This window comes from Cervus elaphus, chromosome 14 (assembly GCF_910594005.1).
Source record: "Cervus elaphus chromosome 14, mCerEla1.1, whole genome shotgun sequence".
NCBI lineage: Eukaryota > Metazoa > Chordata > Mammalia > Artiodactyla > Cervidae > Cervus > Cervus elaphus.
Genome location: NC_057828.1, coordinates 26,336,728 through 26,360,993, shown reverse-complemented (window position 1 = coordinate 26,360,993; position 24,266 = coordinate 26,336,728). Strand labels below are relative to the sequence as shown.

At 44.2% G+C, this 24,266-nt stretch overlaps 1 protein-coding gene across 1 annotated transcript in view; it reads right to left on the bottom strand.

Moving 5' to 3' along the window:
* The window catches only part of MTARC2 (mitochondrial amidoxime reducing component 2), a 37,992-nt gene that overhangs the window by 5,208 nt on the left and 8,518 nt on the right, over positions 1-24,266 (bottom strand). Inside the window, exons 2-7 of the mRNA XM_043923630.1 lie at positions 23,449-23,622; positions 15,628-15,790; positions 14,284-14,424; positions 5,011-5,072; positions 4,851-4,922; positions 3,590-3,728 (exon numbers count right to left, since the gene is read on the bottom strand). Coding sequence (XP_043779565.1) covers positions 3,602-3,728; positions 4,851-4,922; positions 5,011-5,072; positions 14,284-14,424; positions 15,628-15,790; positions 23,449-23,622 — 739 coding nt within the window. The 3' untranslated portion in view covers positions 3,590-3,601. The remainder of the gene's footprint in view (positions 1-3,589; positions 3,729-4,850; positions 4,923-5,010; positions 5,073-14,283; positions 14,425-15,627; positions 15,791-23,448; positions 23,623-24,266) is intronic.

Sequence of the window (24,266 nt, the reverse complement as noted above, 5' to 3'; positions counted from 1 at the left end):
GCGAAGTCACATATTAAGAAGAGGTAGCAAGAATACACAGAAGAACTAAATACACAGAAGAACAAAACAGATTTTAATGACCCAGATAACCATGATGATGTGATCACTCACCCAGAGCCAGACATCCTGCAGTGTGAAGTCAACTGGGCCTTAGGAAGCATCACTAAGAACAAAGCTAGTGGAGGTGATGGAATTGTAGCTGAGCTATCACAAACCCTAAAAGATGATGCTGCGAAAGTGCTGCACTCAAAATGCCAGCAAATTTGGAAAACTCAGCAGTGGCCACAGGACTGGAAAAGGTCAGTTTTCATTTCAATCCCAAAATAAGGCAATGCCAAAGAATGTTCAAACTACCACACAATTACACTCACCTCACACGCTAACAAATACTCAAAATTCTCCAAGCCAGGCTTCAACAGTACGTGAACTGAGAACTTTCACATGTTCAAGCTGAATTTAGAAAAGACAGAGGAACCAGAGATTAAATGGCCAACATCCATTGGATCATAGAACAAACAAGAGAATTCCAAAAAACATCTACTTCTGCTTTATTGACTATGACAAAGCCTTTGACTGTGTGGATCACAACAAACTATGGAAAATTCTTCAAGAGATGGGAATACCAGACCATCTTACGTGCCTCCTGAGAAATCTGTATGCAGGTCAAGAAGCAACAGTTAGAACCAGACATGGAACAACGGACTGGTTCCAAATTAGGAAAGGAGTACGTCAAGGCTGTGTATTTTCACCTTGCTTATTTATATGCAGAGTACATCATGCCAAATGCTGGACTGGATGAAGCCCAAGCTGGAATCAAGATTGCCAGGAGAAATATCAATAACCTCAGCTATACAGTTGATACCATCCTTAGGGCAGAAAGCAAAGAGGAGCTAAAAAAAAAAAAAAACCTCTTCATGAAAGTGAAAGAGGAGAGTGAAAAAGCTGGCTTAAAACTCAACATTCAAAAAACTAAGATCATGGCATCTGGTCCCATCACTTCATGGCAAATAGATGGGGAAACAATGAAAATAGCGACAGACTTTATTTTCTTGGGCTCCAAAATCACTGCAGATGGTGACTGCAGTCATGAAATTTAAAGAGGCCTGATCCTTGGAAGAAAAGCTATGACCAACCTAGACAGCATATTAAAAAGCAGACAACAAAGGTCCATCTAGTCAAAGGTATGGTTTTTCCAGTGGTCATGTATGGATGTGAGAGTTGGACTATAAAGAAAGCTGAGCGCCAAAGAATTGGTGCTTTTGAACTGTGGTGTTGGAGAAGACTCTTGAGAGTCCCTTGGACTGCAAGGAGATCCAACCAGTCCATCCTAAAGGAAATAAGTCCTGAATATTCATTGGAAGGACTGATGTTGAAGCTGAAACTCCAATACTTTGGCCACCTGATGCAAAGAACTGACTCATTGGAAAAGACCCTGATGCTGGGAAAGACTGAAGGCAGGAGAAGGGGACAACAGAGGATGAGATGGTTGGATGGCATCACCGACTTGATGGGCATGAGTTGGAGCAAAGTCCAAGTGTTTGTGATGGACAGGGAAGCCTGGGGTGCTGCAGTCCATGGGGTAGCAAAGAATTGGACATGACAGAGCGACTGAACTGAACACAGTGGACCCCTAATTGCTAAGGTACCTCTGAGACCACTGGTTCCTTCAAATGCAAACAACATGTGAAAGATGCTGGCTTAGGCATCAGGCCGGGTCCAGTCAATGGTAGCCTGACCAGCAGGAATACAGAATCAGGTCAAGTTAGATGACTCAGGCTTGAGCCCACTTTCCCCAGATGCTTTTAGAAATGGCAGGTACTCGGGAATTTCACAAGCTTTTCTGCAGTATTTACCGTAATTGGTCAAATCCAAAGTACGTCAGTCATAAGATAACAGCATTATTTTGTGCACATTAAGGTTTTTCTAAAAGACATCTTGAGGGACTTCCCTGGCTGTCCAGTGGCTAAGACTCCAAGCTCCCAATGCAGGGGGCCCAGGTTCAATCCCTGGTTAGGGAATTAGATCCCATATACCATAACTAAGAGTTTGCATGCTATAACAAAGATCAAAGATCCCTCATGCCACAAGACCAAGCACAATCAAATAAAAATTTTGTATTAAAAAAAAGAAGACTTTAAAATGTTATAAGAAGTTTTATGATCTCAGAGGTTTTAAAATGTGGGGAAAACAGGCATTGTAGAACTGAAGAAATAGGTAACATGTATGCATAATGTCATATGAAAGATTCAATATGGTTATGTACATGCCTGACCATCACCAGTAGAAATTTCTTTTTTGTCCAGCCTCTCGCATCTTTACATTCACTATGGCATCTAACACCTGGCCTTACATGGAGGACTTGTTGCAATGATGACAAGAAAGATCATAGCTCTTATTTATGAACCACTTTTCAGGCAATGCTGCAATTTCATACGAATTAACTCTCAAAAATTACCTTTATTGGTTGTTTTCGAAAGTACTATTATTATTCCCACTTTACAGATAAGGGCACTGAGGCTAAGAGGCTTTAAACAACTCAACCAAGGTGGGAAAGGGGGCTACTAGGGTTACACATCCAAATCTACCTAAGGCTCAGTCTAGATGGTCTAAACCACTGTGCCATGGGTCCTGAAGTGTGGGCAGGCCAGAAGGTGAGAAAGCCAGGCCAGAATTAGAAAGATCCTCAAGAGTTTTGGAGATGAAGTGACTTTAAAATTGGGGTTCTGAATATTATGAGAGTTACTTATAAACTTCAACTTGAGGTCTTCCGACTGACTTCCCCATTCCTATAATTTAGGGGGGTAGGCATTTCACTCCAGGAGTCTGAATTTTATTTGACCTGATGCACTCAAGGTGAGAACAGTATTTTATTCCTTGAGATTCAGAATCCAGGCACCCTACCCTGTTGCACTGACTTTTTTCAAACTTTAAATCATATTTTTAAACTACATTTGATAAAAAGCATTTGATTTAACATAAATCCCCCAAGTTGACTTTGAATAGTCTATATATTTCCCCTTCACTTTTCTATCAGAGACAGAAAAAACAAATATAGAACTCTGGAGAATCGTTCACTTACTTATTCCTTCATGATATTCCCGAACAAACCAGGACCCAAACCTGTCTTCCTGCCAGGGCTCCTGCATGCACATTGTGTAACTGGCTGGGGAAGTGGGAGGGAGGAGGAACACTGATTGCTGAAGGGAATAAAAATAAAGGTCAGGGGCCTCCCTGGTGACCCAGTGGTTAAGACTCTACACTCCCAGTGCGGGGGGCAGGCGTTCAATCCCTGGTCAAGGAACTAGATCGCACATGCCACAACTAAAGATCCTGCAAGCTGCAACAAAGATCGAAGATCCTGCGTGCTGCAACTAAGATCTGGTACAGCCAAATAAATAAATAAATAATTTTAAACAGAAAAGTTGTTCAAAACAAATAAATAAAGGACATTTTCCACCTCCAAAGATAAGAACAGAAACTGCTCATTCTCCCAGGAGTTACAGCAGCAGAACAGAAAAACATCTCCGTACAAGAAAACGTGGCTCTGGCTTCAAGGCACTGCACTCCAGGAGCAAAGACTGCCCTTTACCTGCTGGTTCTGTCACTGCACCATCTGGTACACCGGGTCACCAACTTTCAGGCTTCCGATTTTTTCCACCGAATAATAGATTCCAAACAGTGGGGACGACTTGTAAAGTGACTTCTCAGAAGGATCACACAGGCGGTAACTGAAAGAAGCAAAAATTCACCCTGAGGCACAAGAAGGGAATAATCTAGGTGCTCTCAATGGAATTCAGCTTCCATGCTCAGCTTCTCTATAAATAACTAGGAAACCTTTTCTAAAATGTGGACAGAGAAGTCTGGGTAAGTAGTCAAACTGCAAATAAACCTGGTTTTTCTAGAATATCCTGAGAGTCTAAACAATTTTTCTATGGCTTCGGTTTGAAGTCCCAATGAAAAACTTGTACATGTCACTTAAAATACTTTGTTCCCATGCGTACCTTCAGTTTCACAAACATGGGCAATAAGTGCTCAAACAGTCTCACAATGGACCTGCCCTGAACGCCAGGCTTTCTGCCCCTCCACGGTTATAAGTCCAAACCTGGGATCTTTGATAAACAAAACTGAACACAGAGATGCTGTTGGCAGGTGGACTGGACTGTTACTGAGGTTAATTTTTTTTAAAGGCTTGTCTAAAGAAAAAATAATCACTTCACTTGGGTCTTAAAAATAAAAAACAAAATAGAATTGCAAATCTGAAGGCTTTAAGAAATAATCTCCTCTGGAACTTAAATCCATTAGAAACAAACAAAAAACAGATGAAAGGGAAACAGAACAGAATACAACTTCCAGAAAAAGTTAATTTAAGTTTAAAAATACATTCTATATTGAGAACGAAAGTTGGCCAAAATTCTTTAAGTAACAAAACACCCTAACACAAAAGAAGTTCTTGAATAAACAAACTCAGACAACTTGTTTCATTCCCCTTTTCAACTATTTCATTATACAGCTCAATTATTCTCATCCTCCTGATACTGATCCTAAAAAGTAAATGAGAGTTGCAAACAAGGTCTTAATTTGGAAATATGTGTGTAAAGGTTATTAAAAATTGAAGTCAGAGAGATGAAAATTTCAAACTGTGGAATCATACAATTGAAAATTTGTCCAAAACTCTACAAGAGTCATCTGGAAAGAAAGAAAAAAAATAAAAAGGAGGCAACAAATACTCACTGACATTAATAACACAAAGAACCAGAAGGTACAAAGGTGCCCAGACAGAGCACCTAGAGCCACAAGTGGCTCAAGGCTGGGGATAATATAAAAATACACCAGACACATAGATGTTCTACCTCTTCAGGGTTTCGAGTGGCTCCTTCCTGTCAATCACTCCAGTATCTGGGTCCACCGTGGTCATAATGCACCTGTCACACAATAACAAAGGGTCAGGGGACAGTTAAGAACCAGTGACCCTGCCACACCCCAGAGGTCCAGTCTCACAAGAATCCTTACCTGGGGCAAGCCAAAATCTTTTTCATTTCTACATTGCCAATGAGAAGTTCATCCCAAGTGTCCTAGGAGAAAAGGAGAAGATATCTTTTAAATTAAGGCTCCATCCATCCTTATTCCAGTTTATTCTTCGGCTGGTCCTATGAAGCTAGCAGAAGAACACAGTACAAGTGGATGCCACAAAGTACCCCAGAAAGGACTCAAAGGAAGGAAGGTGTGGGATGCGGAGTTTTGTGGGGTTTTTTGGCTGCATCACGCAGCACATAAAATCTTAGTTCCCCAACCAGGGATCAAGCCCTTGCCCCCTGCACTGGAAGCTTGGGGTGTTAACCACTGGACCAACAAGGAAGTTCCAGGACGCAGTTTTTGACTGGGCCTCAGAAGCCTTCCTCTGTCAGCACAACAAAATACATCTTCTTCAGGGGCCAGTTTGCCATGAGAACCATTAAGCAACTCCAGGTCAAGTTAATGATATATAATGAGAAGTGGAAAGCTTGCAAGACTGCCCACTCTTTCCTTTTGCTAAGCTGCAGTGGAAGCCAAGTTACAATCTGATGGTTCTTTGATGAGTGGGACATGGCCCAAGAGAAGTCAGTTCTAAGACGCACCCATTCAGCACCGCCGCTGGTCCTGACCAGCCATAGCCAACCGCCTGCCTAGTTTTCCCGATCTTAAACCATGGTAGGTCCAGCCAATGTCTGCCTTGGGATTTCCTTCAAACCTTATGACTAGGGGAGGATTAATATGGTCCCATGTTTACACAAATATACAGAGGCAGAGAAAGTTTACAAAATATTTTCAGGGTCACAGCAGCTAGGTTTGAAAACTTTTCTGATTCTGAAGCAGGGCTTTTAACCACCCAGCTTTTAACTATCCCCATGTCTATACCACTTGGTATAGGTCTGTCTAGTCAAAGCTATGGTTTTTCCCATAGTCATGCATGGATGGGAGAGTTGGACTACGGGGACAATGGACTATGGACTAAACTGAGTGCCGAAAAATTAGTGCTTAAACTGTGGTGTTGGAGAAGACTCTTGAGAGTCCCTTGGACTGCAAGGAGATCCAACCAGTCCATCCTAAAGGAAATCAGTCCTGAATATTCATTGGAAGGACTGATGCTAAAGTCGAAACTTCAATACTTTGGCCACCTGATGCAAAGAACTGACTAACTGGAAAAGACCCTGATGCTGGGAAAGATTGAAGGCCAGAGGAGAAGGGGACGACCGTGGATGAAATGGCTGGGTGGCATCACTGACTCAGTGGACATGAGTTTGAGTAAACTCTGGGAACTGGTGATGGACAGGGAGGCCTGGGGTGCTACAGTCCATGGGGTCGCAAAGAGTTGAACACAGCTGAGCGACTGAGCTGAACTGAAGATTCACACTGAGTGGAATGATTATGACAGGAGTCAGCTTGTGTTTCTTTTTTTCTTTTGCATGTATCTTTCCTTGGGCCATTCGTATTTGGGGGTTGGTGATGGACAGGGAGGCCTGGCATGCTATAGTCCATGGGGTCACAGAGAGTCGGACACAACTGAGCGACTGAACTGAACTGATACCGCCTGGAGTAGAAAATGGTTAGCCACTCCAGTATTCCTGCATGGAGAATTTTCCATGGACAGAGGAGCCTGGCGGACTACGGATCATAGGATCTCAGAATCAGACACGACTGGGCACACACACACATTTATATACCTATCTGTACACACGTACACAAGTACACATACATACATGTAAACACATAAGTATGGAGGTTGTACTAATACAGTATATATACATATATGAAAGTGAAAGTCGCTCAGTCGTGTCTGACTCTTTGCAACCCCATGGACTATAAACAGTCCATGGAATTCTCCAGGCCAGAATCCTGGAGTGAGTAGCCTTTCCCTTCTCCAGGAGAATCTTCCCAACCCAGGGATCGAACCCAGGTTTCCTGCATTACAGGCGGATTCTTTACCAGTTGAGCCACAAGGCAAGTCCATAAACAAACATATATATATATGTGTATATACACACACATACAAATATGCAATACACACACACACACACATATGAGGAGGATATGTTACAGGCCTCTCTTGCTAACAGGAAAGCCATCTGCAAAGCCTGAATTTCACAAGCCAATCCTTTGTCCAGGTCCCGAGGGAGACATGGGAGGCATCAGGGGATAGGTCCTCACTCTAGGCTCCATACACCAACAGTTTATCTATAACTAGATGTGTTAGGGGCTGACCGAAACTGCCCGCCCTGGCCAGGCACCATAGTAATCATTTGCATGAGTTGTTTTATGACAGGAGGTCCTGGTAAGGAACACATAACTAATAAGCCACCACCAACTGGAAGAACTCGGGAAAGGTCAAAAGGAGACACCACGTGTCCGACCACCTCCCAGAATCCTTCTCACTGGCATCCATCTTGGCTGAACAAGGCGTGCACCACCAGGAAGGACTCTGAGTCAGAATGACTGGCTAAAGACAACCCAGAAACTAATCCCATCACCATAAAACTCGAGAGACTGTGAGCCATGTGCAATGTGCCTTGAAAATTTGTTTCCTGATTTCAACCCAAGTGAGCTTTTAGAGACCATGGGTCTGAGGATTTGGTGAGAAATCAGCCTCTCAGTGAGGCAGTGGGACATCCAGTCCTTTCAGCTGGAGGCTCACTGCCCTGGGGACAGGAGAGGAGACCAGTCCATCCCTGAAGGAGGCAGGGCAGACAGGGAACGGGGCCTCGCAAGTAACATCCCCCCTCCCCTGTTAATGACCAGGCTGCAATCCTGCTAGGGACCTCTTTCAGGGTACACTAGACCACCCCACCACCCCAGGCCTATTTGGGGAGACTTAGCAAATGCACTAAAGAAAGTCCAGTGCCTAACTGGATCTTCCCAACTCAGAAATCTCTGTGGGATATGACTGAGGTAAGCAGGTCTCTGTGGATGCCTTGGGTTCCCAACTGTCATTTATGAAACTCTGTGATGTAAGAAGGGAAGTGTTATCTGCCATATCAACAAGGATGTCACAGCCATCAGCCCTCCAAATGTGAATTCCTGAGCCCAGAGGGCGCCCAGGAGAAACAATACCTGCTATCAGGCAGCCATCAGCCACTCCCCACGGTCAGCACTAAGGAGCTGGGAAGAGTGGGGGAGGGTGGGGAGAGTGGGAGGGGTTTGGGACAGGAGACTGGGAGGTGAAAAACGCAGGAATCTGGCCCTGGAGAGCTGAGATGCATGTGAAAGGAATGATTTCAGTGAGCCCAGAATCTTGCATCTTCCCATATGCAGAAAAGGGTGAAATTCAACTTGAGATATCTGTGTGTGTGTGTGTGTATGTGTGTGTGGTTAGTCGCTCAGTCATGTCTGACTCTTTGCGACCCCGTGGACTGTAGCCCACCAAGTTCCTCTGTCCATGGGATTCTCCAGGCAAGAAGACTGGAGTGGGTTGCCATTTCCTCCTGCAGGGGATCTTCCCGACCCAGGGATCGAACCCACGTCACTCATGTCCCCTGCACTGGCAGGTGGGTGCTTTACCGCTAGGGCCACCTGAGATACGTGGTCTTCCTTAATTAACAATAATTTTTCGATATTCAGACTACCTGACATTTATTGAAACTTCTATACAACCTAAATACACCCCTCCCACCCACACCTCCGCCCCTGCCTCCTAGGCGCAGTTCTCTCAGGGTCACTTGAGATGCTGACTCTAGGGTCTGAAGTCCTAAAAACTCCCATCGAATAAAACATAATTCTCCGCTTCTAGGTTGTGGCTATTTTTTAAGTCAACAGTGGAAATAACTGTTTCAAACAACTAATTGAGGGATGAGTTTCAAACAACTAATTGAGGGATGAACTATATAATAACTCCTGTAAAAGGCAAGGCCACATCATATAAAATCCTTTGTTGTTGTTATTCAGTTGCTAAGTCAAGTCATGTAAAATGGAATCTCTAGATTCTAGCCAGGACTTTTGACGAGCCATGTTCAAGTGCAACACTGCAAGACGGTCATAGCGCCTGGCTGGCCTCCTGAAGAACAGTGACCTCCCAGGGGGTGTGACCAATAATACAGCTCCCATATCTGGAAGTGACGGGTCCCTGGCGCCCGGGCCTGGAAGGAGATAACAAGACAAACACATTCTGCCACACGAGGGCGCTGCGGGCACAGGCATGCAAGCCCATCGGGCAGCCAGGGCAGAACCCTGCCGGCTCTCCACTCAGCTTCCCAACTAACCTCTCCGTTCCATTTCTTTTTACACGTGCTGATGAATTTCATATATCAAAGCCACATAGCTGTGTAAAGCCGGCCTTGTGACTATTATATAAAGCGAGAAGGCTGAAAAGTTCAGTTAGATTTCCTAGTTTACAAGACATTTAATCTGCTCCTAACCGGCTTCGCAGGTGACTCAGTGGTAAAGAGACACAGGAGACAGGGGTTTAGTCCCTGGATGCGGAAGATCCCCTGGAGAAAGAAATGGCAACCCACTCCAGTATTCTCGCCTGGGGAAATCCCATGGACAGAGGAGCCCGGCGGGCCACAGTCCATGGGGTCGCAAAGAACTGGACACGACTGAGTGACTACACAGCAGCAGAAGAGGAGCTGAAGCTCTCTAGGCTCTAGCTTCACATACTTCAGCCCCTCTTTCTCAGCCCCTGAAAGTCTCTGTGGCAAATATGTCAAGTTACCGAGATGCAATCAAAAAAGCAAAGGTATAGGGAGATCTCCTTAAGTAAAGGCAGCGACACCATCAACAGCTTCTTGGGGAACAGCTTCTTGGGGAGTCTGACGGCTCCCTCCAAACAGAACTCCCATCTCCCGTGTGCTCATCATGTTGGCTTTTCTAAATCAGGACTAATTTCCCTGAGGTCCTTTGAGGTCCCCTAGCAAAGTGGGGATGTCATAAAAGTTCCCTGGAGGAGAACAGGGACCCCTATTTGAAAGGCATGTCATAAAGGGATGAGGGGAGCCCCTGTAGTCGACCATATGCATACAACACCAAGAGTGAACCCTAAGGCCAGCTATGGACTTTGGGTGATTATGACGTCAGTATAGATTCATCCTTGGTTAAAAAATGCCAAGCAAGTGATGCTGATACCAGGGGAGGCTACATATGGGGGCTAGGGGTAGATGGGAAATGGTCACTGAGATAAGAAGCATTGGTCAATTTTATCATTTTGTTTTAATATTTATTTGTTTATTTATTTGGCTGTGTAGGGTCCCAGCTGCAGCACTCAAGATCTTTGTATCGTGGGAGATCTTTCGTTGTGGCTCACAGATGCTCTAGTTGTGGCATACGGGCTCAGTTGTGCCAGGGCATGTAAGGATCTTAGTTCCCCAACCAGGGATCCAAGCCTGCATTGCAAGGTGGATTCCTAACCACTGGATCACCAGGGAAGTCCCAATTTTATTATTTTTTAAACTTCATCGCTCCACATTCCCAGAGTTCAAGCATACCACACTGGCCCAAAGGAAACCACTTAAAAAAAATCTGCTTAATAGTCTGAATTACATGGAAAAAGTACAAAGTGCTTTGGGTCCCAAAGAGTAAATGTTGCACAATGCATCCTCCTATTGCTCTACGATTTTGCAATAAATAACAGCCTGAATTTTTGCACTATGCTTAGGTTTGCCATATGTTTATTATTAGTTGGTCTATGAAATATTTAGGTGCACTATCATTTTACACTAATATTTAACAGAGTCCCGCTAACTGGAAGGGTTATAGATGGTGCCAGGTAGACAGGTTAGTGCATCAGGCCCTTAACTCTTGGGCTTCTTAATTTAAAGGAGACTAAATCAGCCCCATTAGCATCATTTTATAGTAAAGATTTTTTTAATATGCATTTCCAAAGGACTCTTCTATTCAAATAAGAATACCATATGTACTATTTCTGTAAGCCTATCACAACGCAGGAAAAAAACAACAAATGGACATGGGAGTACAAGGTCACTTAACATTTTTTAAATTGAAAAAACAAGGCTCCACCCACTCAAATTGCCTAAGCAAATATAGTTAGGCTTACATCAGCCATGGGTTCAGTTTGACAAGTTAGAGGTGAGCCAAAAATTCTTAGTTGGCAAGTTACAGAAAAGCAAAACGTCTTTAGCCAGGAATGGGAGTATCTTTTCTTCTTCTTCCTCTGGTTCAAGATCTTAAACTAAAATTAATATCTTTAGTGGAGACAAATCAAGAAAAATTGTATTCCCTAAAAGAAAGTGTCTCATCAAAGTTTTACAGGCCAGTTTTACAGGAGTCCTGTGCAAGAATTTTTGCTTCATGGACTAATTTCTGATCAGTCTTCAGCATTATTAATACTGAGTCTCATTTCATTCTGTGTTTAACAACTATCTAATGACTCTGAACTTCTGCACACTCTATTCATCAATACAGAAAAACAGAACAGGGGAGAAATAGGTGGGTTTACTGGGAATGTCTCTGACGGGGCTTGAGCCTCAAGGTCTGGACCCTTGTGAGGCCTTGCACTTAATCTTGGTTTTGTTCTTTTCTTCTCTTAAAGAGCCCCCTCAAACTGTACCCACTTCAGGTCACACCAAATCTGGGTTATTCCTGGGGAGAAAAACAAGTCTCTCCCATCAGGCAGCCGATGCCCAGAGAACGTCAGCACTCCTATGTCTCCACCCCCTCTGCCACCCTTGCCCTTCACCCCTCCTCAGTCAGCACTTTCCTGGGCACTGTTTGCACAAGAGTCACCTAGGGTGGTGCTGCCAACATAGTCACAGGCCTGATCGTAATTCTGACGCAGGTTTCAGGTAAGGCGGGCTGATCTCCCTCTGGGGACGAAGCACGGCACGGATGTTTCTGCCTCAGTTTCCCTAACTTTCCAAGCACTTTCTAGAGAGCTGCCAGGGTAAAATCGTGCAGCTTGCAGTATCATGCAGTTTGGTCCTATTTGTTGGGTGCATGAAAATAATAATTACTTCTTTATTTAAAATCATTACCAACTCTTCCTTATCCACAATAGAAAAATCTAAACTCCTGGGACTTCCCTGGTAGCCCAGTGGTTAAGAGTCCACTTTGTGATACAGAGGACATGGTTCAATCTCTGGTTCTGGGAACTAAGATCCACATGCTATGGGGCAACTAAGCCTGTGTGCTACAACTAGAGAAAGCCCTTTGCCGCAATGAAGATCTAGTGCCGCCAAAAAAAAAGGAGTTTTTAATTTATAAAAAGTAAAATCCAACCTTCTCGGCATGGTGGCCTCTAGCCAGCTCCAGGTCCAGCCACCTCATGCCACTTCTCCTTTACCTGCAGCGTCCCTGTGATTCTGAAATTATCCCAGGCACCCTAATGTAACAGCCTGTGCTGCTTTTAGGCCTTCTAACTGGTGGCCTCCTTTACCCACCGTGACCCTCACTGCCCCTCGCCAGCACACACAACAACACACTTCACAGCACAGTTCCTGGGTAGCTTGATCTGACCCCTCTCTGCCCCCACGCCTCCTTCTCCAGTAGCTGTAGGCACTTCTACTTCTAAGCATCCTTGGCCCCTGATAAGTATGTGCATTAAAGCTCTCCTCATGCTGGCCTGCCACTGCCTCCCGGCCATTCCTCTCCTATCAGGAAATTCTGAAGGGCAGGGTCTGCATCTTTTCATCTCTGTATCCAGGATTCTTATTATGGGCCACAGCGCCAGTCTGTAATAGATGATCAATTTTAAAAAATCATTTTTAAATAAAAAATTTAATTTAAATCAATTTAAAAAATTTTTAAGAAATGTAGGGAGGGATTCAAGACATTAGATAACAAACAACAGGATAATATTAACAAGTAGATAACATCTGTATACCCTAGTTATTGCTTTCATTATCAAATAAAGTGAAGTACCTTCATGTACGAGGATTCATACTAGCCTCCATGCAAAGGTTTATCCTAAAGAACAACATTTACCAGCAAATAGGCCACAGTTTACTCACACAAAAGGATGCGGGGGTCACCCAAGGGAGCAAAGAATTGAGAAGGTATGTTAGATCCTCTAAGAATTAGCTTCTTGGGATCTCTCGATTGGAATCATGATCTCCATTCCTCAGAAGCTGGAGCTGTAAGTCCTGGGTTCTAATCCAAAGCCACTACTTCCATGCCTAACACGTTATGTAACACCTGCAAGCTTCTGTTCCCTTATAAAAAGGAGAAAATAGTACAGACTTCACAGCACTGTCCTAAGGGAAAAATAGAGTAATTTGCATGAAGCCATCCATTGATTCTGTGTCTGGCACCCAGTAAACAGTGAACGAATGGTTACTGTTATTTCCAGTGCTTATAAAGTTAAGCTTTATAATAGAATCCCAGTGTTCACTAAGATTCCCAGTACTTGTTATTACCGAGCAGCATACAACTATATACATTTCACATACAGGTCGCAGGTACAGGTGCGGATGTGGTTGTCCTTTTAGGGCTAGAAGGGGCTGAGTCTTTGGAGGGTGAAAATTTCTAGTTTCAACCACATAGCAGAGCATATGAGTCCTCTGGGAGATAATTCAGACCACAGAGGGACACGTCTCCAGGTCTGGGTTTACATGTCCATCTCCTGTATCCTCCTGGCCTCCACTTTTGGAGTCTGGAACTTTCAGAAGTCTCAAATCTTTCAGCGCTCCTGGATGGTACAGGTACAAAAATGGGCTGTTCTCTTCATCTTTTCTTCCCTGTAGCTATCTCTGAGCTATGATTATAAATACACTCTAGCCTAGTCCCATTCTTGTTGTTACTCAATCTGACTCTTTGCAACCCCATGGACTGTAGCCCACAAGTCTTCTCTGTGCAAGTAATTTCCCAGGCAAGAATACTAGAGAGAGTTGCAAATTTTTTCTCCAGGGGATCTTCCCCACCCAGAGATGAAACCTGCCTCTCCTGCGTTGCAGGCGAATTCTTTATCGCTGACCCACCAGGAAAGTCCCAGTCTAGACCCAGGCTTGCTACAATTTGGGAGTTCCGATTGCTGGCTTGGGGGCCAGAGCAGTAAAGGGTGAGAAGCGCCCCCCTGAGGCCAGAGAGGAGATAGCGGCAGCAATAAGTGAACCACTGCACGCAAGACGCAGGCGAGTCTTTCAAACCACCAATCTGGCCAACCTCGGAGGGTCCGACTTGTCGCTGACTCGGGAGCACCTCCCCATTACAGTATTCTTGCCTGGAAAATCCCATGGACGGTGGAGCCTGGTAGGCTACCTTCCACGGGGTCGCAAAGAGTCGGACACGACTGAGCGAGACCTCCTCCTCCTCCTCCTCGGGAGCACCTCCAGACATCATGCATAAAAGCAGAGAGCCGCTTACCTCCTCAAAAGCATTGCAGCCTGTCACCACGATATTTGGCCTGAAATTGTTTATTTTCACTTTCTTCTCCACCCTGGTATTCAGATCTGCCAGGGAGGCTTCCGACAGGATCATGACCGGGCTGCAGTCCGGGTACGCCACCTGCGCCAAGGACACGGCACCATCAGGCCTCGCCGCCCGGAGAACGGGCTCAGCCCAGCAGCCAGCCCGCCAGACTGCAGAAGGGGACAGCTGTGTTCAGGCGGGAGAGGTGACTCCGCGGGCTTGGAAACGGCCAGGTCAGCGCCGGAGCAGGGTTCCTGCCCCCAGCCCCCACCCCGGGGCGCAGATGGGGCTCCCTGTCCACACACAGAAAGCAGCGGGGCCAAGGCTACCCTGCAGCCTCATCTCTCGTTCCTCACGCCCGCCCAGCAGTGAGTCCCCTGCCGCATCCCCACCGCCATCACCAGACAGGGGAAGGGTCTGCTGCCAATCAGCTCTGCTCTAGCCCTGATTTTCTTTAGCTGCGCCATTCACTCCCGTCCATTTATTACGCACCACCTATGCATCAGACACTGTTCTAGGAGGGGAAATAGCATGAATACAGCAGATAAAACCCCCTGCATTCAAGGAGCTTGTAGTTCAGGGATCGTGGGGAGAGACACCCCGAGATGGATTTTGAGCCTCATCTCACTGCAGAATCAAAACCTTTGGTTTGGGGGCTGTAGCTGACTCAGGGGAGGTGAGGTGCCTTTTAAACACCAGAAATGATCACACCCCACTGGTTGTGAAGGGTGGACTTGGATAAACTCTGCTTCTGTGACTTTAGAAGACTTGGATTTAGAAAACTTCATGGACAGAGGAGCCTGATGGGCTACAGTCCATGGGGTCACAGAGTCGGGCGTGACTGAATGCGCACATAAGCACATAAACCTCACTTTGGCCTGCCAGCTCATCTTCTCTGTCCTCGACACCTGTCCAGGTAGCGCCCTCAGTACCCCCTGGGTCATCCCTTAGTTCTGTTCAGTTCAGTCGCTCAGTCGTGTCCAACTCCTTGCAACCCCATGGACTGCAGCACGGCAGGCCTCCCTGTCCATCACCACCTCCCGGAGCTTGCTCAAACTCATGTCCATCGAGTTGGTGATGCCATCCAACCATCTCATCCTTTGTCATCCCCCTTCACCTTCTGCCTTCAATCTTTCCCAGCATCAGCGTCTTTTCCAGTGAGTCAGTTCTTCGAATCAAGTGGCCAAAGGATTGGAGCTTCAGCTTCAGAATCAGTCCTTCCTAACTGGGGCCCCAAGGGAGGCTCTTTGTGGGCCCAGAAGGAAGCTGGAAGGGAAGGGCAGGTCCCTGCAAGCTCACCTGGTAATTCTGGTCCAAAGAAGGGAAAATTTCATTTGCCGCTCTTCCCCTCATGTTCTTTTCAAACTGAACCAGCCTGAAAGCGTCCGTTTTCAAGAAGTTGGTGAACCACTGAGCGGCCTCGTCGCCACAGTCCCTGCCCTGGATGTCGAGACCAAACACCCTGGAGAGGTCACGGAGAGCAGGGGGTTACGTTCATACATCAACACACAGAGTGGTGGGGTCAAGGTGGAAGCGCTGGGCTGCTGGGGTCTGACTATCCTGGGGGACCAGGGAGTGGTCCGCGGGCCAAAACTGGGCAGAGGCAGAGCGGGAGGGAGCAGGGAAGAACTCGGCAGATGCTCCTAACTCATGCAGTTACCAGCTGAAATACCGATTTTGTTTCAAGAGGCAGGGCTGGAGCCTGCTGCTCTGCATTCCTAACAAGCTTGGGGATGCCTAGGCTGCTAGTCCATGGACCACAAGTTGAGTTGCAAGGATTTAAGATGCTTCAGAAAGGGAGAGGGACCATAGTGTGGTAGAGGCACCCTGAACTTGGATTCTGATAGACCTGGTTCAAGCTGGAACTCTGCCATCTCTAATCTTACGACGTTTAGCAAATCATTAAACTCCTCTGACCTTCTGTCTCAGTTACAAATTGGAAATAATAATATATTACCTGCTTCACAAGGTGGACACAGGCTCCACCAGATAATGAAGTGGTCTTCGAGGATTTTTTGCTTGAGCGACCTCAAAAGATAAAAGCTATATACCCCCCCAAAAAAGCTATGTACCCCTCACAGAACTGCTAGTTGACATGTGATTTCTTCTTTTTTTTTAACTGAAATATAGTTGATTGACAATATTGTGTTAGTTTCAGATATAAGTGATTGAGTTATAGATATACTTTTTCAGGTTATTTTCCACTACAAGTTATACAAGATATTAAATAAAGTTCCCTGTTTTATGGGCTTCCCAAGTAGCCATAAGGAATCCACCTGCCAATGCAGGGAGAGTTGGGTTCAATCCCTGGGTAAGAAAGATCCCCTGGAGGAGAAAATGGCAACCCAATTCAGTATTGTCATCTGGATAAGCCCATAGACAGAGAAGCCTCACGGGCTACAGTCCAGCGGATCACAAAGAGTCAGACATGCCTGAGCAGCCATGCACTGTGTGTGTCCCTGTTCTATGCAGCAAATCCTTGCTGTTTATCTATTTTATGTATTGTAGTTCACATCTGTTCCTCTCATACTCTTAATTTTTCCCTCTCTCCCTCACTTTCCCCTTGGGAAACAAGAAGTTTGTTTTCTATGTCTGTGATTCTGTTTCTGTTTTGTATATAGATTCATTTGTATTATTTTTTAGATTTCACATATATGTGATAGCATATGATATTTGTCTTCCTCTGTCTGCGGTTCATGGGGTCACAAAGAGTCGGGCACGACTGAGCGACTGAACTGAACTGTCTGACTTTATTTAGTATGATTTTCTCTAGGTCCATCTGTATTTTTTATAAGTTTAATTTGTTATGAAAGATTAAATTTCCATTGAATTGTAAATATTAACATTTAAAGTAAAATTATATCATGATTTATGTGTTATACCTTAATATTATTAATGCATATAAATTATGCTTTTAAAAGCATGCAATGGAATTCAAATGTCAGGGTAGTTTGATAGCTATTTTTAAAAACTATTTTTAATAATACATGGTTAGGGACTTCTTTTATGGCCCACATTTTAAAAATTATTTTCAAATTTTTTCCCAATCTAAGACTCCCCCAGTGGTCCAGTGGTTAAGATGCCATGCTTCTGCTGTAGGAGGCATGGGTTCCAACCCTGGTTAAGGAAGTTTCACATGCCACCTGGGGCAGCCAGAGGGGAAAAAATGCTTTCTTAGTTTTACTGAGACATAATTGACATACAGCACCGCCTAAGTTCAGGGTATAAAGCATAACGACTTGACTTACATGTACTGTGAAATGATTACAAGTTTAGTTAGCAGTCCTCATCTCATATTTTTTTAAGTTCCTTTTTTCTCATGCTGAGAACTCTTAGGATTCACTATCTGCACAGATGGAATGAAAGAAGTTGATTTATAATAATTCCACTCATCCTTTGAATTCTTCTGTGATCTTTGGCACTTAGTAATCTTTCATTAAAAGTGTTTTTAATAATTTATCAGCAACAATTTGACTAGAGGTGCTTTCATTTTAGTGTAAGACAAAGACTTTGAACCACCATCTTGTGGAATGACTTTACCCCTGTCATTAGAAACATTCTCCTTTATCAATACCAGCAGGTTTTTCCCTCCCAGGGCAGTGCTCTCTACTAAGACAAGGGATGGGCAAGCCTTTCATCTGTACCAAGGAGAGGTGGAGAAGAGAACTTGCCCCCTGCAGGTAGCATCACAGCTGGAGAGAGAACCAATAAGATTCAGGGATCTGGAAACTGATTCCCTTAAAGGGATCCCAGCCCTCAGGTACCACGGGAGGTGTTTGCACTTCCCTCTGAGTGCCTCCTCCAGTCTGAAGGCCCCTGGGGTGATGTATGTGAGGGAATCCGAGGTGGACCATGAGATGCTCCCTGAGGCCCACAGACCTTGTCTGACGGCTAGACTCACCCCACCTCCTGTCAAATCTCCATGCAGTTCTGAAGTTTCTTGGACCTTTGCCTTCTCTCTAAACCCTCTTCTTGGAGCCACGGTTCGGCCTCTGACTAACCCCTGGCTCCAACCCCACGGTCCTCTCACGGTCCTCTCCCTCACCGCCCTCAGCCTTTCCCCTAAAATCTCCTCCACCAGTCTGCTACTCCATACAGATCTGCTCCCTGGGCTGAGCGCTTCCTTCAAGCCCTTCGGGACAGCCCTCCTGTGTAAGTGCACACACTTCCACCCACTCAGGTCAGCTTAGTGCGGGCTCTTTGAGAAGTAGAGAACACCCAGCGGGGCAGGGGAAAACTACTTATCCAGTGCCCCTGAAAGTTACTCCCCCCCTAATCCTCCCTCCCTCCCCTCCCTACTGCAGGCTCTACCCTTCTGTCATTCCACCTCCTGCAGTTCTCTCCAAATTTTATGAAAAGTTCACTTTCTTCCATATTTCTACATGAAATGTTCTATCATCAACACCCCACAGGAAAGAACCGCATCTCCCTGAGTGAGCATAACAGAACTACATTAGTTAGTAATCTAATTTAGTTCAGGGTTGAAGGACATCAACTCTGAATATTCACTGGAAGGACTGATACTGAAGCTGAAGCCCCAATACTTTGGTCACTTGATGCAAAGAGCTAACTCACTGGAAAAGGCCCTGATGCTGGGAAAGATTGAAGGCAGGAAGAGAGGGGACAACAGAGGATGAGATGGTTGGATGGCATCCTTGACTCAATGGACATGAGTTTGAGCAAACTCTGGGAGGTAGTGAAAGACAGGGAAGCCTGGTGTGCTGCAGTCCATGGGGTCACAAAGAGTCAGACACGACCGAGGGACTGAACAACAACAAAGTTAGTGATCTACTAATTCACAAAGCAAAATAACTCACTAAAAATACTTGAGAAGACATAAAAGCTTGAACGGACTTTTACAAAGAAAATCTAGGCAGTTTAACTGGAAAGTTTCACTAATGATCAAAGAATAAAAACTATCAAATATAAATAGAAAAAAATTTAATTGTCATTTAAAATAGGACAAAGAGATAAGATGTCTCGGACTCAATCTAACAAGAGATGTACAATTCTATTATAGAGAAAATTATGAAATTTTGTTAAAGAAATAAAATAAGACACAAATAAGGGAGAAAAGATAACACATTCATGGATAGGGAGGCTATCGACAATAAAGATGATAACTATGTGAGACCTATCATTTATAAGGGCCTGCTATGAATCAGGAACTCTTTAAATAAATACATAAATTCATTTCAATTTTCTCTAAATGGAGCCTCAAATTCAATGCAATTCCAATCAAAATCCCAAAAGGATTTTACATGGAATTGGACAAGCTGATTCTCAAATTTGTAGGAAGCAATTCCTTGGCAGTCCAGTGGCTGGGACTCTGCACTTTCACTGCAGTGGGAATGGGTTTGATCCCTGGTTGGAGAACCAAGATCCTGCCTGCCACACAGTGAGGCCAAAAAAATAAAATAAAAACAATAACAATGTCCCATTGATTAAAAAATAAAATAAAGTGTGAAGTCCAAAGATGGTCAAGACACTCGAAAGATAAAATAATGAGGAGACTCACTCGATATCAAGATATAAAGTTAAAGAAATTAAGACAGTGATGAATAGGATCAGGAATGGATACAGAATCCAGTGCAAAGGACAGAGAGCTCAGAAAATAACTGATACTTCCTAAAGAAGCAAGTGGCTCAGTGGTAAAGAAGCAGGAGATGCAGGTTCAATCCCTGGGTCAGGAAGATCCCCTGGACACGGAAATGGCAACCCACTCCAATATTCTTGCCTGGGAAATCCCACGGACAAAGGAGCCTGGCGGGCTGCAGTCCATGGGGTTGCAAGAGTCGGACATTACTTTGCGCCTGGACAACAACAACAAAGATCTTAAGATGCCACGATGCAGGTGGCATTATAGATCACTGAAAAACAAATGGGTTGTTCAGTAAAATATTGGAACACTTGATAATTGTATAAGAAAATCAAACTGAATTTCCACCTCAAATCACTATCAAAAATAAACTCTAAAAAATAAATAAATAAACTCTAGATGCAGAAACATAAGTGGAAAAGGCAAAACTTCAATAGTTTTAGAAAAAGAATAGTAGGAGAATTTTTTATAACTTTGGAATGGAGTATATTTATTAAGACACAAAAAAAGGGCTAATTCCCCCACAAAAGATTAATTAATTTGAATATCATAAAATGTAAAATGTCTATTTTTCAGAAGATACCATAAAAAAGATTAAAAAAATAAATCACAAAGAAGGATTTTGCATCTCTTATAATTGACCAAAGATCTGATCCAACCTAAAGAACTCCGCATCAATAGGGAAAACTTGGGCATGAAAAATAAAAAATAATTTCATAGACAAAAAGAACACAAGGAACCAATAACTATAAAGAAAAAATATTTAGCCTCCAGATTTCAATGAAATGCCTAGGAATGCAAATTAAAACTACAAAGAGATACCACCTAATTCATTTTAAAGATACTTGCAGAATTAAAAATATAAGAAAAGCCAGAGGATGAGGACTGGTAACAAATCTAATTGATGAGGACAAGAGGCAATGAACCCTTACTCTGGTGAGGTATAAATTGCTACAATTTTGGGAACCGATTAGGCATTTCCTTATCAAAATTAACATGCAGATACCCAATGACTCAGTAATTCTATTCCTAAATTAATGCTCTAAAGAATTAAAGATACGTAAAAAAATGTTCTTAGGACATTTTTCATATTAGAAAAAAACTGCAAAATGACATGAGTTAATGGAGAAGAGCATAAAGAAGTTGTAGCAAAGTCATATAGTGGAAACTATACAGCAGTGAAAAAACTCAACTACAGCTTCCAGCCACAAGGCACAGATGAATCTTACAAGGTTGAAAAGAACAAGCAGCTACAGAAAAATACATATTGTGTAATGACATTTTGTAAACTTGAAGCAAAACTTAACCATATATTATCTAGGAGCACATCCATATATAAAAAGAAGAGTAGCAGGAACCAGGAAAAAAAGAAATTGGGGACCCTGGTTTCTCTGAGGGGCAGGACATCATGAAGGTACTTGAAATAAATCTATTCATGTTGTATTTCCTAAGTTGGGTATGGTGCTACAGGTGTTTGTCTCAATGTTGTGTTTTATAACTTACATATGCTTTATGTAGGGCTTCCCTGATAGCTCCGTTGGTAAAAAATCTGCCTGCAATGCAGGAAGGAGACCCTGGTTTGATTTCTGGGTCAGGAAGATCCGCTGGAGAAGGGATAGGCTACCCACTCCAGTATTCTTGGGCTTCCCTTGTGGCTCAGCTGGTAAAGAATCCATCTGCAATGCTGGAGACCTGGGTTCAATCCCTGAGTTGGGAAGATCCCCTGGAGAAGGGAAAGGCTACCCACTCCAGTATTCACACCTTGAGAATTCCACGGACTGTGTAGTCCATGGGGTCACAAAGAGTCGGACACAACTGAGCGACTTTCATTTTCATACTTTATGTAGATTCCTCACATATCAAATATTTAATTATATTATATTGTCAGTAGTCAATATATCTCATAACGGAATGAAACCCAGCTAGAGAAATTTCTTCTTCAAAGGAAACTATTACTTCAATTATAAAGAAAAAAAAAACTGTTGGACTGTCCAGGTTTGAAGTCATTTCTTTCTCCCACCTAAAAATACGTTTAGACTTTTTAGACATCAATCGTTCATAAATCCTTATGATAATTAAGAAGCCCTACTGCTCTACAATCGCTCTCAAAAAAATAAAATAACATCACACAGGGTGAATAGGGAAAGCTGGTTAAAGAAACTAACAATGAAAGTTAATCAAATCCATGACACAGCATCCCTGTCTCTATGGCTGTGTTAAGGAATCTCCTTCACTTTTTCTGAGCTTGGTCTCCTCATTTGTAAATTGTACTGATATCTGCCTCATAAACTTACCGAGATAATTAACTGAAATACTATAGTCAATGAATGATTGCTTCAGGCTTTCAAAACTGTAGAACCTCGAGTGATGGGTTTCACTTCAGACACTGCTAATAAAAGCACACCATGAGGGTACAGGGGGCATTCTGAGGCTCTCCAATTTCCACATGCTGAGAATTCTCAGGTTGTTACAAAGGGAGCACCTATGACAAGTGTCTAAGCCTCTAGGATGCCCTGCTAGCACAGGACAAGACCTTGAAAAGTCATGCAACTGGATGGCCCTGCAAGGGTCCCACAGACTGAAAGGAAACCTGGGCTTGAGGTGCATGTCTGGCCAGAGGTCAAATCTCATACCTCCTGATGGAGGTGCCTAAGTCTCAATCTCAGGCCTCAGGGGCCACGGAGTCAGCAAGAAAAGCCTCAGCATCCGTATCATTCAACCCAGAGATACAGGCGGGAACATCTGCACTAATGAACGCCCTTGTCTGCTTGGCAATTCTGAATAGAAGTCCATTCCTACGTGAACAAAAGGAGACAAATCCTAAAGACTGGCCCTCTGTATCCTCTCTATATTTGTATTACTTTTCCTATTTTTAATGCGTTTGATATCTTGGGACTTGGTGATTCTGAAGGAATGCCCCCTTCCAGGGCTAACCAATTCAGAGAGATAGTAAAACACTGGGCTTTCATATGCAAACCAGCCAATCCAAAGTCCTCACTCCAACCACCTCCCCCATTGCATTTTACACTCCGGCCACAGTTCCCTGCTCTAATCACCAGGGTCAGATACCAGACAACCAAGGACAGCCTCTGTGCCGCAGGACCAATTTTCCCAGAGCCTGCAGAAAGCAGAATAAAGACTCTTGGAGGTTCCCCTGCACCCTCTGCCTCCTGGCAGACTCCGGTATTTCCCCATGTGGTCCTGCATGGTTTCTACGTGGCCTCTGGTTTCTAAGCATGTGTGAATATAAAAAAAACCTTCTTTCTTCATGACAGTCATTTCTGTGTCTGCATGTCTTGCCATATCTAATGAAAACAAATCTAAATATCCTTAACGCAGTATTCTATTTCACCCACTCACACTTGACCACTGGCTTGATCCCAAAATGGAATAGACTTCTCTTAAATATTTCTGTACCAGTCTCATCATCTACTGGACAAAGTGTAGCAAGGTGGAGCACAGGGAGAGCCTAGATGGAAATGAGTCCTGGCACAGGTCCCCGGAGCCCCAGAGTAGAGCACCTGCAGTCATGGAGCTTGTTTGAAGAATGCAGCTTGGTCGGCAGAACCAGCTGGTCCACGCCTGGAGCCCTGAGGATCAGGCGGTCATCCTCAGAGGTGATGGAGATCAACACAAGGCGAGGCTCCTGCCGGCCAGTCACCATGTGTCCGTCTTCCTTTATCACCAGCCAAAACCTGCCAAGGAACCAACAAGGGCACACTCAGAAAAGCCTTTGCCACCCACTCCAAAGCTCCCCTCTAGCCTTCTATTTCATTGAAACCCTCCCTCTCTGGGACTTCCCTGGTGGTCCAGAGGCTGAGACTTCAAGCTCCTAATGCAAAAGACCTGGGTTCGATCCCTAGTCAGGGAACTAGATCGCACACGCCGCAACTAAGAGTTCACATGCAGCAACTAAAGATCCCAGGTGCTGCAACTAAGACTCAGAGCAACCAAATAAACATTAAAACAAAACAAAACAAAACAAAAACTCCCTCTACCCCCACTCAGGACCCAACAATTTCTAGACAATATCCAAATCTAGCCAAATTCTTCCGGTCCAAGAGATAGTGCTACCCCCGACCCCAAAAGGAGTTTGTTTGGTACAAAGAACACTGGGAAAGAGCATCTGGCCAATGTATGAAAATCCCCAGTCCCCCGAATCCTGGTGAGGCTGGTGTAGGAACCTCCTCATACATTGCTCACTTTGGGCCTTTGTTTTGGTCAGAGACTTCCCCTGGTTAAAGCAAAAGGTCTTCCAGGTCTTTCTGCTGTGGAACAAGAGGGCACTGACCAAATGACGGCTGGTCCAGGGGGACTGAAACTCTAGACAAAGGTCTTG